At 38.6% G+C, this 13,501-nt stretch overlaps 1 protein-coding gene across 3 annotated transcripts in view; it reads right to left on the bottom strand.

Moving 5' to 3' along the window:
* Olfm3 (olfactomedin 3) overlaps positions 1-13,501 on the bottom strand; it is a 191,517-nt gene that overhangs the window by 24,055 nt on the left and 153,961 nt on the right. The window contains exons 3-4 of one of the 3 annotated variants that reach the window (XM_041657290.1): positions 8,402-8,537; positions 74-229 (exon numbers count right to left, since the gene is read on the bottom strand). In XM_041657290.1, coding sequence (XP_041513224.1) covers positions 74-229; positions 8,402-8,537 — 292 coding nt within the window. Of the gene's footprint in view, positions 1-73; positions 230-8,401; positions 8,549-13,501 lie in introns of all 3 variants that reach the window. The other 2 variants (XM_041657300.1, XM_041657308.1) reach the window with 2 other exon arrangements.

Raw genomic sequence — 13,501 nt, forward strand, 5'->3', positions numbered from 1 at the left:
AGTTATTTTCTGCTGAATGGCATGCCAGCTGCACCACGCACTGAACTGACAAGGTTCCAGGACTCACACCTACCTGAAAATGCTTGGTCATTAGTGTCTTGCGATCATCTTCAATTTGCCGAAACTTGGCCTTCAGCCCTTTCATTTGGGTTTCCATTTTTAAGACATACTGAAAATCTCTCTGAGTTCTCAAGTTTAAGACTTCTATAGATTGGGACATATTCTGCACCTGTCAAACAAAGCCATTGGTTGTATATTAGTCTCTGTCTACGGATACATGAAATCTCTACTAACATATCAAAAATGTTATTAGCATGAAGAACAGAAGTGCCAAATCTATAAATGCATGTCTGCCTGTCACGAGATTACTTACATTCAAATTATTCAGCCAAAGAAAATTACTTATACATTTTATTAGAAATGGACATGTATCATTAGAAATGACCAAAAATGCAAGAAGATAGTAGATTTAGAAAAAAAATAAAAATTGGTTTTATTCCAAGGCTTCAGAAGGTTATAATATCCCAAGGTGATGCATGTTAAGATAAAATGTGTCTGAAAATGCTGTTTCTTACCTCTGAAATGTCAGGAGTAGTTAGCAACAGTGTATGGTAGTGATGGGTTCAACAAAGTTAGAGTTCAATCATTGTTAGGCAAAAGAACAAGGTAGAGAGTGAAAAGGAGACTTCATAAAAAAAATGAACAAAGTTTATAGAAGAAACCACTTGGCAGAGAGAAAGACTGGGTGTGCTCATTCTCCACCTCTGAATTCCACCATCCCAGCAGGTGCAGAACGTCCTCAAACTGTCTAAAGCAGGTCTATTGTTTGTGATAATACTAGCACACATCCCAGGATGGAGCTTTAAAATGCTAAGGACACACACACTATGCATGAACTATTTTGCAGAGCTAAGCATCACAGAATATGTGTAAGAAATCCTATACAAGTGCAAATGAGCCCAAAATCCAAATGCCTCCAAAAAGCCCAGGGTGTGTAGCATAAAAGCCTGTATCCTTTGTTCGGTAAGACACATAGCTACTGAATTCCCACTCTTCATGCTAACCCAACTCACTTCCTTTCTTGAAAATATTTCTCTTCCTAACAAACTATCTCCGTGTCTCTTCTCAGTTCTTTATTCCAAAACACGGGAGTCTCGATTCCCTCCAGATGAGCTCATTGAGCCTGATATCAACTCATGCTGATTTCACTGCAGTACCATTGTGATGATTGTTTTAAAGTACTCTGAGTTGACCAGGACAAGTGCTGGCGGTGTTGGAACACCTTCTAAGTTGCATAGCTTATGTTTGAGGGACTTGGGAAATGGCAACAGCACAAAGTGCCTTACAGATAGGCAGAAACACATGTTAAGCTGGTGGCACTGGCCCAGGTTCATTGAGCCCCAGGCAGTTTAGAAGTAGAAAAAAGGTGACCTAGAAAGAGTGCAGAAATGAAAGAATAACTGCTTTAGTTTTTGTCTTAACAAAAACCTGAAAACTAAAGGAAGCCTCTAAGAGAGGGAAGCATTTGAATGAAGAATAGTCTAATTATAACTTATTCTAAAGATTAAGATGGATCTCTATCCGTCTGGTACTTCAGAACTGTCTTCAGAGCACAGCTTTGTCTTCACGCAGGAGCTTGTCAGAAATCAGTACTCCAGAACTACCCGGAAGACTCTTAATTAGTATGAGTATTTATCAAGATTCCCAAGTGATTTCTACAGCTGACTTTAAATCATGAGCATGCACTGGTCATCGAGGGTTTTCCTAAGAGATAAACGCAATATGGGTACAGAATTCAATCTTTATCATAAATCAAATACAGTCACACATGCAAAAGATAATAAAATATATTAAGAAAAAAATCACAAAGAAATGTAATGGAAAAATTAGGTGTTCACATTAAATTTCTGAAAGAGGAAAGACATCCAGGCAAACATGAATGTATATGGTATATCAATAAATCTATTTTGATTAAATGGTATTTTTGTTTTCATAAGTCATTGCCCCGAAGAATGAGCACAAAAAAGGTGATAGAGTTGCAATTATTGCTTTGTTTTAACATTTGAATGTCTTTTCCTTTATTTTTAAGTAAATATGTATCAGTTGGAAATTAGCAAAAAGCTAGTTTCATTGAAAAAATAGTGAACTACAATGGATGATTGTTCAGAGGTAGAGTTTTCCATCAGGTAAAGTTACAAAGCCTATTGCACACACCAGTTAGCTGCAAAGAGACCCTAACTGATGCATACCTCACAACTGTCATCCTAAAAATGCCAGTGGGCTCTGCTGCCCTGACTTGCCTCAGGTCTTACCTCTTTTCAGACAAGTCAATTTTCTTTCCTCCTTCTCCTCTTTTGTCTTGATCCTTAGTTCTCCCCATGTCCATCCTGTCTGTTTTAGGCATGTCACAGTCTGGCTTACATTAAAAATCATTTTGCAATGTGTGCTTGGACAATGTCAGCAAAGGGCCCTTGGTCTGTGATCCTCATCAGAGGCTCTCTTACGTCTTTTACTTTCAAGATGTTACACAGAACCAGATACAGAAGAAGTGCCCAATAAACATTTCCTGAATAAAATCATCTTGGGTTTCTAATAGTATAATGGTAATTAGGATCTTACTACTTCAGGAAGAGTTTTTCTCTCCCTATAACTGCCAGACACAGCAGTATACGGCTACAAATATTTCTTAATTTAAAATTATTATCATATTCAGAAAGCTTCATTTAAAAATTTTTAGTGCAGTACAAAATTAGAGATGACACTGAACTCATGGAAACTTCATCATGGATAAAAGCATTGCTTTCAAAGTAATTTTCTAACCTCATTTAGAGTTCAACATGAATAAAGAAAAGCATTTGCATTAAAGAAACTGGCTACCTATTGAAATATGTAACAGTCTGTGAAGGTACCCGTCATTAGCATGGCTGATATTCTCCTATGGGTTTGCTACACCTGACCATATTCCACACGGTTAGAAGATTATGTGCAAGAGGAAATATTCTGAATAGAATTAGAATAGTGCCCCTTATTTTACATTTTACTCAAACTTCACATTTAAATTTTTAACTTAATTTGTGTTATGGGAAAATGAAATGAGAAAATTTCTGTTGAAACTTGGTTGGCATCATCTATATTCTACAACCTTGAATAATTGCAGGACTATATCTGGTGTATGGTGTAGCATTACAGGTGTCTAAATGGACAGGATTTGATTCTGTGTTGCCTTTAGCATTTCCTAGGAAGAACTTCCTCGTATTGATGGAGCATCATTTCAGCAAGCCTCCTGATGAAACAGACATGGACTCTCCATTGAGTGACTCATAGGAAGCAGACCTGTCAACTGTACATCTTTTTATACTCTGCTTCTCTGAGAAGCCATTCTGCAGTTCAACATTTTATATTTGCTTGGAATTCAGTTATGTTTTGAACACCAGATGGCACCTACAGGGTTTGGTTTTTAGATGACAGCATTATTTTGATATAGTCTGGAAACATAAGAGGTAGGGCCTAGCTGGAGGAAGTTAAGTTTCTAGATGTATATCATCAAGAGCTGTCTCATGTCTATATTGTTTCAATGTCCCCTCTCCCTGCTTTCTGTCTGTTAATTCACTCAACTGCATTGTTCTGTTCATGACGTTTTGCCTTATAATAGCCAGGGAAAAAGAGACCTAAGTAACAGTGAAACAAACCCTTTAAAACCGTGAGTCAAAATAAATTCTTCCTCTTATAAGTTGTTTTTTTTTTTCTAGATATTTGCAACAACTATGAATTTCTACCTAACAGACTTTTATAGTTTTCGGCAAAGTCATTCTCTCCCATCTCGGAAAATCCTTTTTAAAACTATTTGTACAGATTGTTTTTGTGAATAAAATGTATGAGATCAATATGAATGAACATAACTAAATGAATTTTACTCCCAGTTACTCAGATGGCTTTGTAAGCAAACAAACAAATCCTCATGACTCAATATGCTTGTCTAGCTTTGGTTTAATGAAAAGAACAGGAGTTTATTCACTGTGGGACTTTACAGGAAGTATGGTGTTACACTGCTTCTGAAATCTTCAAGGTGAAGTACTATGTATAGTGTCCTTGAATTGATTTAATTGGTGAAAATGTTGTCCATATCCCAGTATGAAACCATATGCTAGAAGATACTGACCTAGAAATGTAGAACACCTGTAGTAATACCCCAAAACTATGCAGCTAACAGTAAGATTTTAGGCCAACATATTTGTTTCTGGTCCATTCAGACCTAGGCTATTAAATCTGTTGTATTTTTCAAATATTCAGTAACATTTATTTATTTGTGTATCAGACAGTGATAGCATCTCTTAATAAATATTGAGACCACTAGTGATGTGCTGGATGACATGAAAACCATGTGGAAGCAACCTGATACATTTCTACAGGTTATTGGGTAAGGCACATTGAAAGACCCAGAGAGGAAAAGATTATTTTTATATTAGTTTAGAAAATGAACCATGTCTTGTGTAAGGATTGAATGGACATAAAGAACTTAAACAACTATACATGTAAACAAAAGCCCCCCCCCCAAAAAAAAACAAATAATCCAATTTAAAATGGGATAAATATTTGAACAGAGAATTCTAAACAGAATAATCCCAAATGACCAAGATACACTTAAAGAAATGTTCAACTTTCTTAGCCATCAGGGAACTGCAAGTCAAAACAACTCTGAGATTCCATCGTACACCTATCAGAATAGCTAAGATCAAAAACACAAATGATAGCCTATGCTATAAAGAACGTGGAGTAAAAGGAGCCCTCCCCTACTGCTAGGTAGAGTGAAGCTTATATAGCCACTCTGAAAATCAATCTGGTTGTTTCACAGAAAATTGGGAATTGACTTACCTCAAGACCCAGCTATACCACAGTTGAGCATGTACCCAAATGGTGCTCAATCATTTCACAAGGACACTTGCTCAACTATGTTCACAGAAGCATTATTCATAATAGCCAGAACCTGGAAACAGCCTAAATGCCACTCAAATGAAGAATGGATAAAGAAAATGCGGTACATTTGAACAATAGATTATTATTCAGCTATTAAAAATGACATCATGACATTTGCAGGTAGATGGATAAAACTAGAAAAAAAATGATCCCGATTGAGATAATACAGACCCTGAAAGAGAAGCATGGTATTTACTCATATATATAAGTGGATATTAGCTGTTAAGTAAGGGATTACCATGCTATAATCCTCAGACCCAGAGAGGCTAAGAACAAGGAAGGCACAAAGTGGATCTCTTGGAGATAGAGAAATAATACAGATTTCATGGGTGGACTGGGATAATGTGGAAATGAAAACTTGTGGGGTTGTGTTGGGGGTGGATGATGGAGGACCTACTGAAAGAGATGACTGGAAAGGGGGGTCATTTGGGATTCCGGTGAAAATGTGGTGCAAAGGTGCTGTAGAAAGTCCTCCAGCCAGTAGTTACCCACCCACTGGGGCGTGGCCTCTTATGCTATTTATGCCGATGTAGAGCATGCACCAGCTCTCTTTTCTGGCTGCAGGTTTCGGTTTCTGATCTCCATTCCAGCAGAGGATTCTGATTTGTGAGTCTACCCCTAAAGAAATAACTGTCTATTTCTCAGTTCTGGGCTAGTGTGGGATTTCTTTTAAGCGTCCTTCTTCACAAAGGAAACTCCCCGGTAGCTACAAGAATCACCACAGCTAAGACTTCTAACAGTGGTGGGTGCTTATTCTGAAATGACCATTTCCTCTGACCTGCCTGGACTTTCAGTAGAGGAATTGGGAGGCTGAACCAGCCACACAACCTTTGACCTACAGTTTGTCCTGCCTGTGGGTGTACCAGAGTGTAAGGTTGGCATGGAGATTGTGGGAGTGGTCAAAGACTAGTCCAACCTCAGACTCATACCATCTCAGATAAGCCCACCCTGGACACTGCTTGGAGGGGTAGGAACCAGAGGCTGGGTGTCCCAGAGACCTAGGATAGAGCCAAATGCTATTGGAGAAAGAATGTCAACATGTTGATGTCTAATGATATTCTGTTATACTCACAGAATGTCCAAAAACCTAATTGTCATGAAAGAACCCTCTGACGGAAACGGATGCAGAGATCCACAGCTCAGCATTGGCTTAGCTTGGGTAATATGGCTGAAGGGAGGGAGGGAGGATTGGACAACGCTGTGGGTCAAGGACATTACACGGGAACACATAGAAACAACCAATAGGAGCTTAGAGAGACCAAATTCACAGCCAGGGAGCCTGAGTGGGAATGACTTAACCCCCCAACATATGTGTGACAGTTGTGTAGCCTGGTTTACTTGTGGGACTCCCAGTAGTGGGAGTTAGGGGCTATCCCTAAAGCTTTGGCTGGCTTTTGGGACCCTTTTCCTCATACTGGGTTGCCTTTTCCTGCCTTAATAAAAGGGGAGGAGCTTATCCCTTAGGCAACTTGATTTGGAATGCTTTGTTGACACCAATGGGAGGCCTGCCCCTTTCTGAATACAAACAAAGGAGGAGTGGGTGGGGGATAGGTTAGGCAAGGGAATGGGGGGGGGAGGGGGAGGGGAAACTCCTGTTGGAATGTAAAATAAATGGGTACATTAATTAATAAAAATAATCCTAAAGCAAAAACAGTAAAAATGGAAACAATAATTTCATTCTATCTCTTACAGGCATTTGTGTTCCAACATATAGAATGATCTACTTCCCAACAGTCACATTTTATTGAATTTTTAAGTGGCTCTTGAAGCAAATAATGTGTGTGGTTTTGTTGTACTGATTGATACTAACACAATATGAAGTTATACTATCTAACGAAATCTTGTGCATTTTATGTGGAAGTAAAATGGCTGGGCAGAATGTCGGTAATCTGAGTAGAAATACAATTTTATAGAAGAGGAAAAAAAATATATTTAAAAGGTTAAACCATCTTCTACCAAAATTAATTTCCCTGGTAACTAAGCAGTATATTTGAATTCTTAAAAAAGATAATCAAGACTAGAAATCAATACCACTAAAATAATCATAATATGCTTATAATAATTTTTTTCTTTTTTTTTTTTTTTTGGTTTTTCTAGACTGGGTTTCTCTGTGGTTTTGGAGCCTGTCCTTGAACTAGCTCTTGTAGACCAAGCTGGTCTCGAACTCACAGAGATCCGCCTGCCTCTGCCTCCCGAGTGCTGGGATTAAAGGCGTGCGCCATCACCGCCCGGCTTGCTTATAATAATTTCTAACAGTCAGAGATTTTAATGAAAATGGCACCTACTCTTGTTGGGGGCAGGGAGAATGGAATCTCACCATAAAAGGAGGCTTGACCAAAGAGACATGATAATGATAGCTCCAAGAAGAGGGAAAAGAGAAACAGACTAAGTTTTATATAAAAGCAGGAAAGCCAGCTTTTTAAAATCTTGTTTATCAAAGAATTTCTAAATGAAGCTCACAGAGGAAACTTTATGACAGATAAAAGAAAGTTGGGGTAGCTTGGCTTGAGATCGTGAATGTTTGTTTATATTATGAAGCTAAGTGCTTACATTTTCCCCAGCTATCTCAATCTCATGTGAAAACTTCCAATTTAGTGTCTGGGGTGTGCGTGTAATCATGAAAATGATACGACACAGAGTGAAGTGGAGAACAAGGTGTCCTCTATAACACACACTTTTTAATTCATCTCTTTCTTTCCGTGATACTTAACATTCAAACATGTTGTCATCCTTGCCTCGCTCTGACCACCCCAGCTGTCCTCCTGTATTCAAGAACCCTGCACAGCGCAAGTCTGAATGGGGATGGTTGAATGAACCATTCATTGGCTTTCCCCCTCCTACGTACACATAAACAACCTTTTATGAGCTGACTCTCATCTGTAAAAGGGAACAAATCAAGGGCATTCTGCATTTGATTGTTATGGATCCAGTTTAAGTAAATTATGGAGAGAATCCCATTGAACGGAACTGAAGAGCTTAATGTTCAAAGGAATGGTTTAGAAAATGAAGATAAACACTTGGAATTATTCATTATCTGTCCTGATAGCTTGCATTTTTCATGCCATTATTTTAACTTCCTAGCAAGATGGTTAATAACAGTCTAATGTATGAGCTCAAAGAGATTTGTGTGAGTCTTAGAGCCAAGGCTGAATTCTGAGCGTCGGAAGAACACTCCCTGCTTCCTGAGCCCTGGAAGAGAGAAACTGACTGGATATTAAGATGTCTTGTAGAGAGAAAAAAAAAAAAACGATTATGAAAGGTAAGGAAACCACAGATATGGGATGATTCAGCCAGAAACTTGAGACTCCCCTTTGAAAGGTTCATGTTAAAAGATAGCTAAAACCAGTACAAATACATGATATTCATCAACCAGAGTTGCTTCCTAAGAAAGAAAGATTTTAACGAAAAGGGGACACAAGTCACGTACCTTCTCCAGCAGCTGGCGGAGCTGCCTGCTTTTGGCATCTCGGGAACAGAGATTTTGTTCTGGAGCCACCACTGTGCAAATGCATCGCCCATCAGGGTCCTGCGCTGAGCTGTACACTTGCCACCCTTCTTTGGGGCTAATCTGAGTCTAGGGAAGACCAATAGCAAACACAAAACAGACTTTCACTATAGGTAAAGAGAAGGCAGATTTGAAGTATCATAAGGAAAACTTTTATTATTATTTTTAAGAGGTTTTCTATTTTTCTGGTTCAATTTTGTTGTTGTTGTTGCTGCTGTTTTGTGAGTGTATGTGTATGTTTATATGTAGTTCTAACAGCCTCTGGCCTCCTCAGGATCTCTACACCTTGTGTTTGAGACAGGTTCTCTCACTGGTCTGGAATGCCTCAAAGCTGGCTGGCCAGCCCACCTCAGTGATCTGTTAATCTCTGCTTCTCTGATAGTTGTTTTCTATGTTAGTGCTGAAGATCAAATTCTGGTCATCATGACTGTATAGCAATCGGTGTACCTGCTCAGGTACTTCCCTAGCCTTTGTTTCTTTGAAGTTGGAAGAGAAAAGAAGATAAGCAATTTGTATTGGTAGCAACTTCATTCTGTTTCACCTTCTTACAGGCATCACTAACGAGTTTTGTGGTCTCGGATTCTTCACTATTTACTGTCTGTAGATCTCATGTTACATTTCATGCCTTGTGCAGTTTGTGATTTGAACTCCCATGTTTAGGCACTGCTACCTTCCACTTCCTCACACCTGACTGGTCTTTCTACATTAGACATGCTACTTTTTCTTCACAGGAGGAATGTAATTGACAGTAATACTTTCCTGATCATTATCCATGTCTGATATTCTGAAATAAAGCCCCCGATTATCTTCTGAAAAACCTACATTTTACACTCTTAATCCCTGGACTCCTGGCTTAAAAAGTAGCAACTCATTTCTGTTACAATCTGCTTCCTGTTTACACTGGCAGTTTTACCTCTTGGACTCTCCAAACTATAGCAAAGTTGGTTTCTGTGTGCCTGATATATTCATCTATTCATCAGACATTGAACTGCTCATATAGTACTGCCATTCATACTACAATTGGCTTATTCTGTATAAAAATGTGAAATTTCCCTATCTTTCATACACACACACACACACACACACACAAACACACATAATCAAGGGCAAAGATTGCCGTCCTTCGATTTTCCTCACTATTGTCTTCTTTTTCAAGACAAACCTCTGTTGATTTTCAAATAATATACACAGAAGACACATTTCTTCATTCTATGCTAGTGGAAGACTCTTTCCATGACTAGACTTGAAGCTGCATAACCTGGAGATGTCTCTGTTAACAATATTGGGTGTTTCAATTTTCTACCGTAATTCTTACTCTATTGTAGAAGAGAAGTTTTGAGAATGGCTCGGTGCACCTTCCAGGCATTCACTGTCCTGTTGCTCAGAGCATTTATGTTTCTTTTCTCATTGAGCTTTTCTTTGAGTATTTCCTTATCTGAAGAACGATGATGCCTTCATGGATTCCAGCAGTTTGCCTCCACTGACTTAATGACACAACCATTAAACGAATCAACAAAGGGGCAGGAAGTGCTACCACTGTTATTGTTTTTCAAAGAATGGGGTTTAGATGCCACGTCTAATGCCCTAACAATTCCTGCCATAGACCATGTCATCTCATACAAAAAGCCAATCCACAGGGTGCCTTGTTAACCTATATTGGGAGAAGCGTAAACTATAAACTTAGAAAGCCCATAATGATATCATGAGCCTTGTCTTCACTTTTTAATGAAAAGAATATGCCAACAGACCTGTCTTTTAGTCTCTTCATAGTTAACTGATTTTTTAAAGATAATTCCTACACTATTTTTTATTCCTGAGTAGATTGACTTCTTAATACAACCTCTCTTTTATATCTTACTAATCTTTTCTAGCTCTTGTTCCTGAAATCCAGTTAAAGAAAAAAAAGATGCTCTTAGAAAAATATATTGCTAAAATTAAGTAATATGTTGACTAGAAGTAGGTTATCGGTTTTAGTTATAAAAGAAACATTCAAAGATGGTCCATAGGATGAAAATAGAAATGACCTAGTGAAGTAGTTTTATCATTTAACTGAAGGCTTAAGCTGAGCAATGGCTTGGGGTTAATTTCTCTGGACAAAGGCCCTTTGGGCTTCTTGTAACATTGATCACAAATCTGAAATAAGCAAGAAAATTAAAGCATGGCACCAGAATAAACTCAGCTTTTAGACAAAGGAGCAGGACCATCCAATTATCATATTAAAATATTTTAACAGCAGTGCAAAAAGTGATTATTAAGGCTGTCAGCATTTATATCGATGTCATTGGCCGGGTCTCTGCCTACAGTGCAGCTTGTCACACAGGGTCATGTGGTGGTCATTCTCTGTTATTGACATAAATGGGAAGGGTGAGCAGAGTTTGGTTCTCATTTAGTGTTTCTTGGAACCTCCTGCTTAACAGCAGTAAAGACACAAGTCATATTAATACCTTGTCTTCTTCTAAGAATCACTGAAGAGCCGTGCCCTTCTGGACTGCAGTACTTTGAATGATCTGAAGTATAAAAATTTCACCTTTGTGTTAAGAAAACCAAAGTGCCTAGGACTTCTATAGATTTTGATGCAAACCCCTGTATTTGGGACAGTGACAAACAGAGACACTTTGTAAGTATTTCTAGCCCTCTCTTTTAGGGTTCCCAACAAGCATTGAATAGACAACCAAAATAAAACCAACTGTGATCTCAGGGGGAAGGACATATTTAGGTATTTTTGGATACCCAGGACAAAAGGCCTGCTCCAATTCTGACTTATAATAACAATTATTCAAATGTCAGTAAAACTCGTGAACCAGGAAAATCAAGCATTTGTGGATCTCTTGCTGCTCTGGGAGAATTATGTAACTTATTGTCCCTTAATATCTTGATATTTTTGAGGTCTCGCTGATACCATTCTGAGCAACCTCAGAATAAATAGGAGTTTTCCCATAGACACACTGGAAATAATCAATAAAATTAGGGCATGAGCATGCACAGTCTGATCATGGAACATGAAGCTTAAGCACCGTCTTGAACTCTCAATTATTTCAGTTTCCCTTAATACAAGATGCTGCTACCCCAAAGCAGCATCTGTCTGTACTATGGTGGAGCACAGTGGTTGGACCTGGAAAGTGAATACAGTTGATCATGAATGGCCCACAGCACCCACACAGAGCAACCTTTACTGATGTAGCTCTCTTTGAACTCATTGTGCTAATTAGAAGAACTAAATGAACTATTTAGCAGTTTTTAATATTACAACACTCATGAATATTTAAGGATGCACTAAATAAGAGAATTAAAACAATCATTTAACAGTTGGATGTGGTCTGAGTTCTTTGATTGTAGTTTAATTGCAGATCTATGCTTTAGAAACATAAAGAAACCACCTGAGAATTCTCCTGAACCATGGAGATTTGTGTCAGGAAAGATGTATCCTGAGAAGCAGGAAAAGAAGATCAAAATACATTGCATTTCAGTAAGGTTTCTTTATAGAATCCCTTCTCTTGTAATTACATTCATTTCTTTGAAACTAATTGCCCATAGAGCAGTGTTTTAGTTTACAAGGAAGCCACAAAGTAAAGAACATAGAGCATTTTTTTCCAAGTCACCATTTACTACGAAAGTGTATGTTTTTGGCAACTTCCAACCCAGAGTTCTCTACGTTCATACTCTACAAAGAGACCATCTATTTTCCTGTACTGACAGTCCAATGCAGGACTGTAGAGGAAACATATCCCCCAGCAGCTAATTCTCAGCAGGCAAGGGCATTACCTTTTGTCTAAATGTGACCACCGTGACCCCAGAGAAGCAGCAAGGTAAGAGCAAATACACTACTCCCACAAAAGGGACTGCAGTCATTCCCAGGGCCCAGGCAACATAGAAGACCAATAAAAGAATCCTACACCTTTGAATAAAAGTAAGTTGGCTGGTTGAATATTGATAGATTTTGCTTCTCATGCTCAGTTTGTAGGTGTTTCACACAAAAAAAAGACCAAGGAAGAAAGAAATGAGGGATCAAAATACAAAAAGTGGGGTCTGACATGGGAGATGTGTGGGAGCCCATGTGTGACTCAGTTTCCATCTGGAGTAATTTCTGATTTAAAGAAGTCACTTGAGTACAATCATGCCTGCTCTGCTTTTTCCTTTAACCTTGAGGGTTATGAGAGACTTCTGATTTAGCCAGTGAGAAAAGAACACTGTATATAGCAGACAGTATACTTCTTACGACAAACCTTAGGAACATCAGGGCAGAAAGGAAGGGTGCTTCCGGGCAGCAAGTACATGTTGGAAAGGAGGCTGCTCAGTCAAGGACAGGAATGTTCTTGGGGTTAGATACTGACTGATCGTCTGTGCTGTACTTTGTTCTGCTTTTGTATAAGAAAACTCTAAAGTAAACTCGGGGCTGATTGGCTGCTTCAGCATGACCAGACAGACCTCCTGATTCTATCCTGTCTTCTGTTTCTTCTGACTTTTCTTTGACCTCGAAAATCCCCTGTCCAGGAACCCTAGCTGACCTAGTAGGCATGAACTCCTATAGAGATGTAAAGTAGAAAAACATCCCTCCATCAAAACCTAGATTTCAAAATGATGCTATCTGAATGATGAAAACTCCCACAAAAGTCCTATCTAAGGATGCGTCTGGTTCCAGATAGTAAAGTGAGGAGGAGCATATTAATCGTTTTGGTTGAAAAGAAAGGGAAAATGTGAGGGCAAGAATTAAAAAGAGGTTGAGAGATCACGCTGGAAGCTACGCTGTGGAAAATGTGTTAATAAAAATGTCACTCAGTGGCAGATTTCTTGCTATTATAAGAATCTTGGGGACTGAAATAAGTAAGTATTCTTCATTCAAGGAAACCTCCAGGCTTTAAGGTGGGAAACAAAACCTTTATCCATGAAAATAAAACCAACAATAGAAACAGCAAAAACATCAGTTTTAGGGTGGTCGACTCTGTCTATGTTGCTTGTAAATCCCGATGAGTTGAGAGTTGGGAAGGTCCATAGAAGTTTTATTTCATTACTTCCTTTCTATCC

Source organism: Microtus oregoni, unplaced genomic scaffold, assembly GCF_018167655.1.
Source record: "Microtus oregoni isolate MIOR12 unplaced genomic scaffold, Mior012 000000F_ref0000247, whole genome shotgun sequence".
Classification (NCBI taxonomy): domain Eukaryota; kingdom Metazoa; phylum Chordata; class Mammalia; order Rodentia; family Cricetidae; genus Microtus; species Microtus oregoni.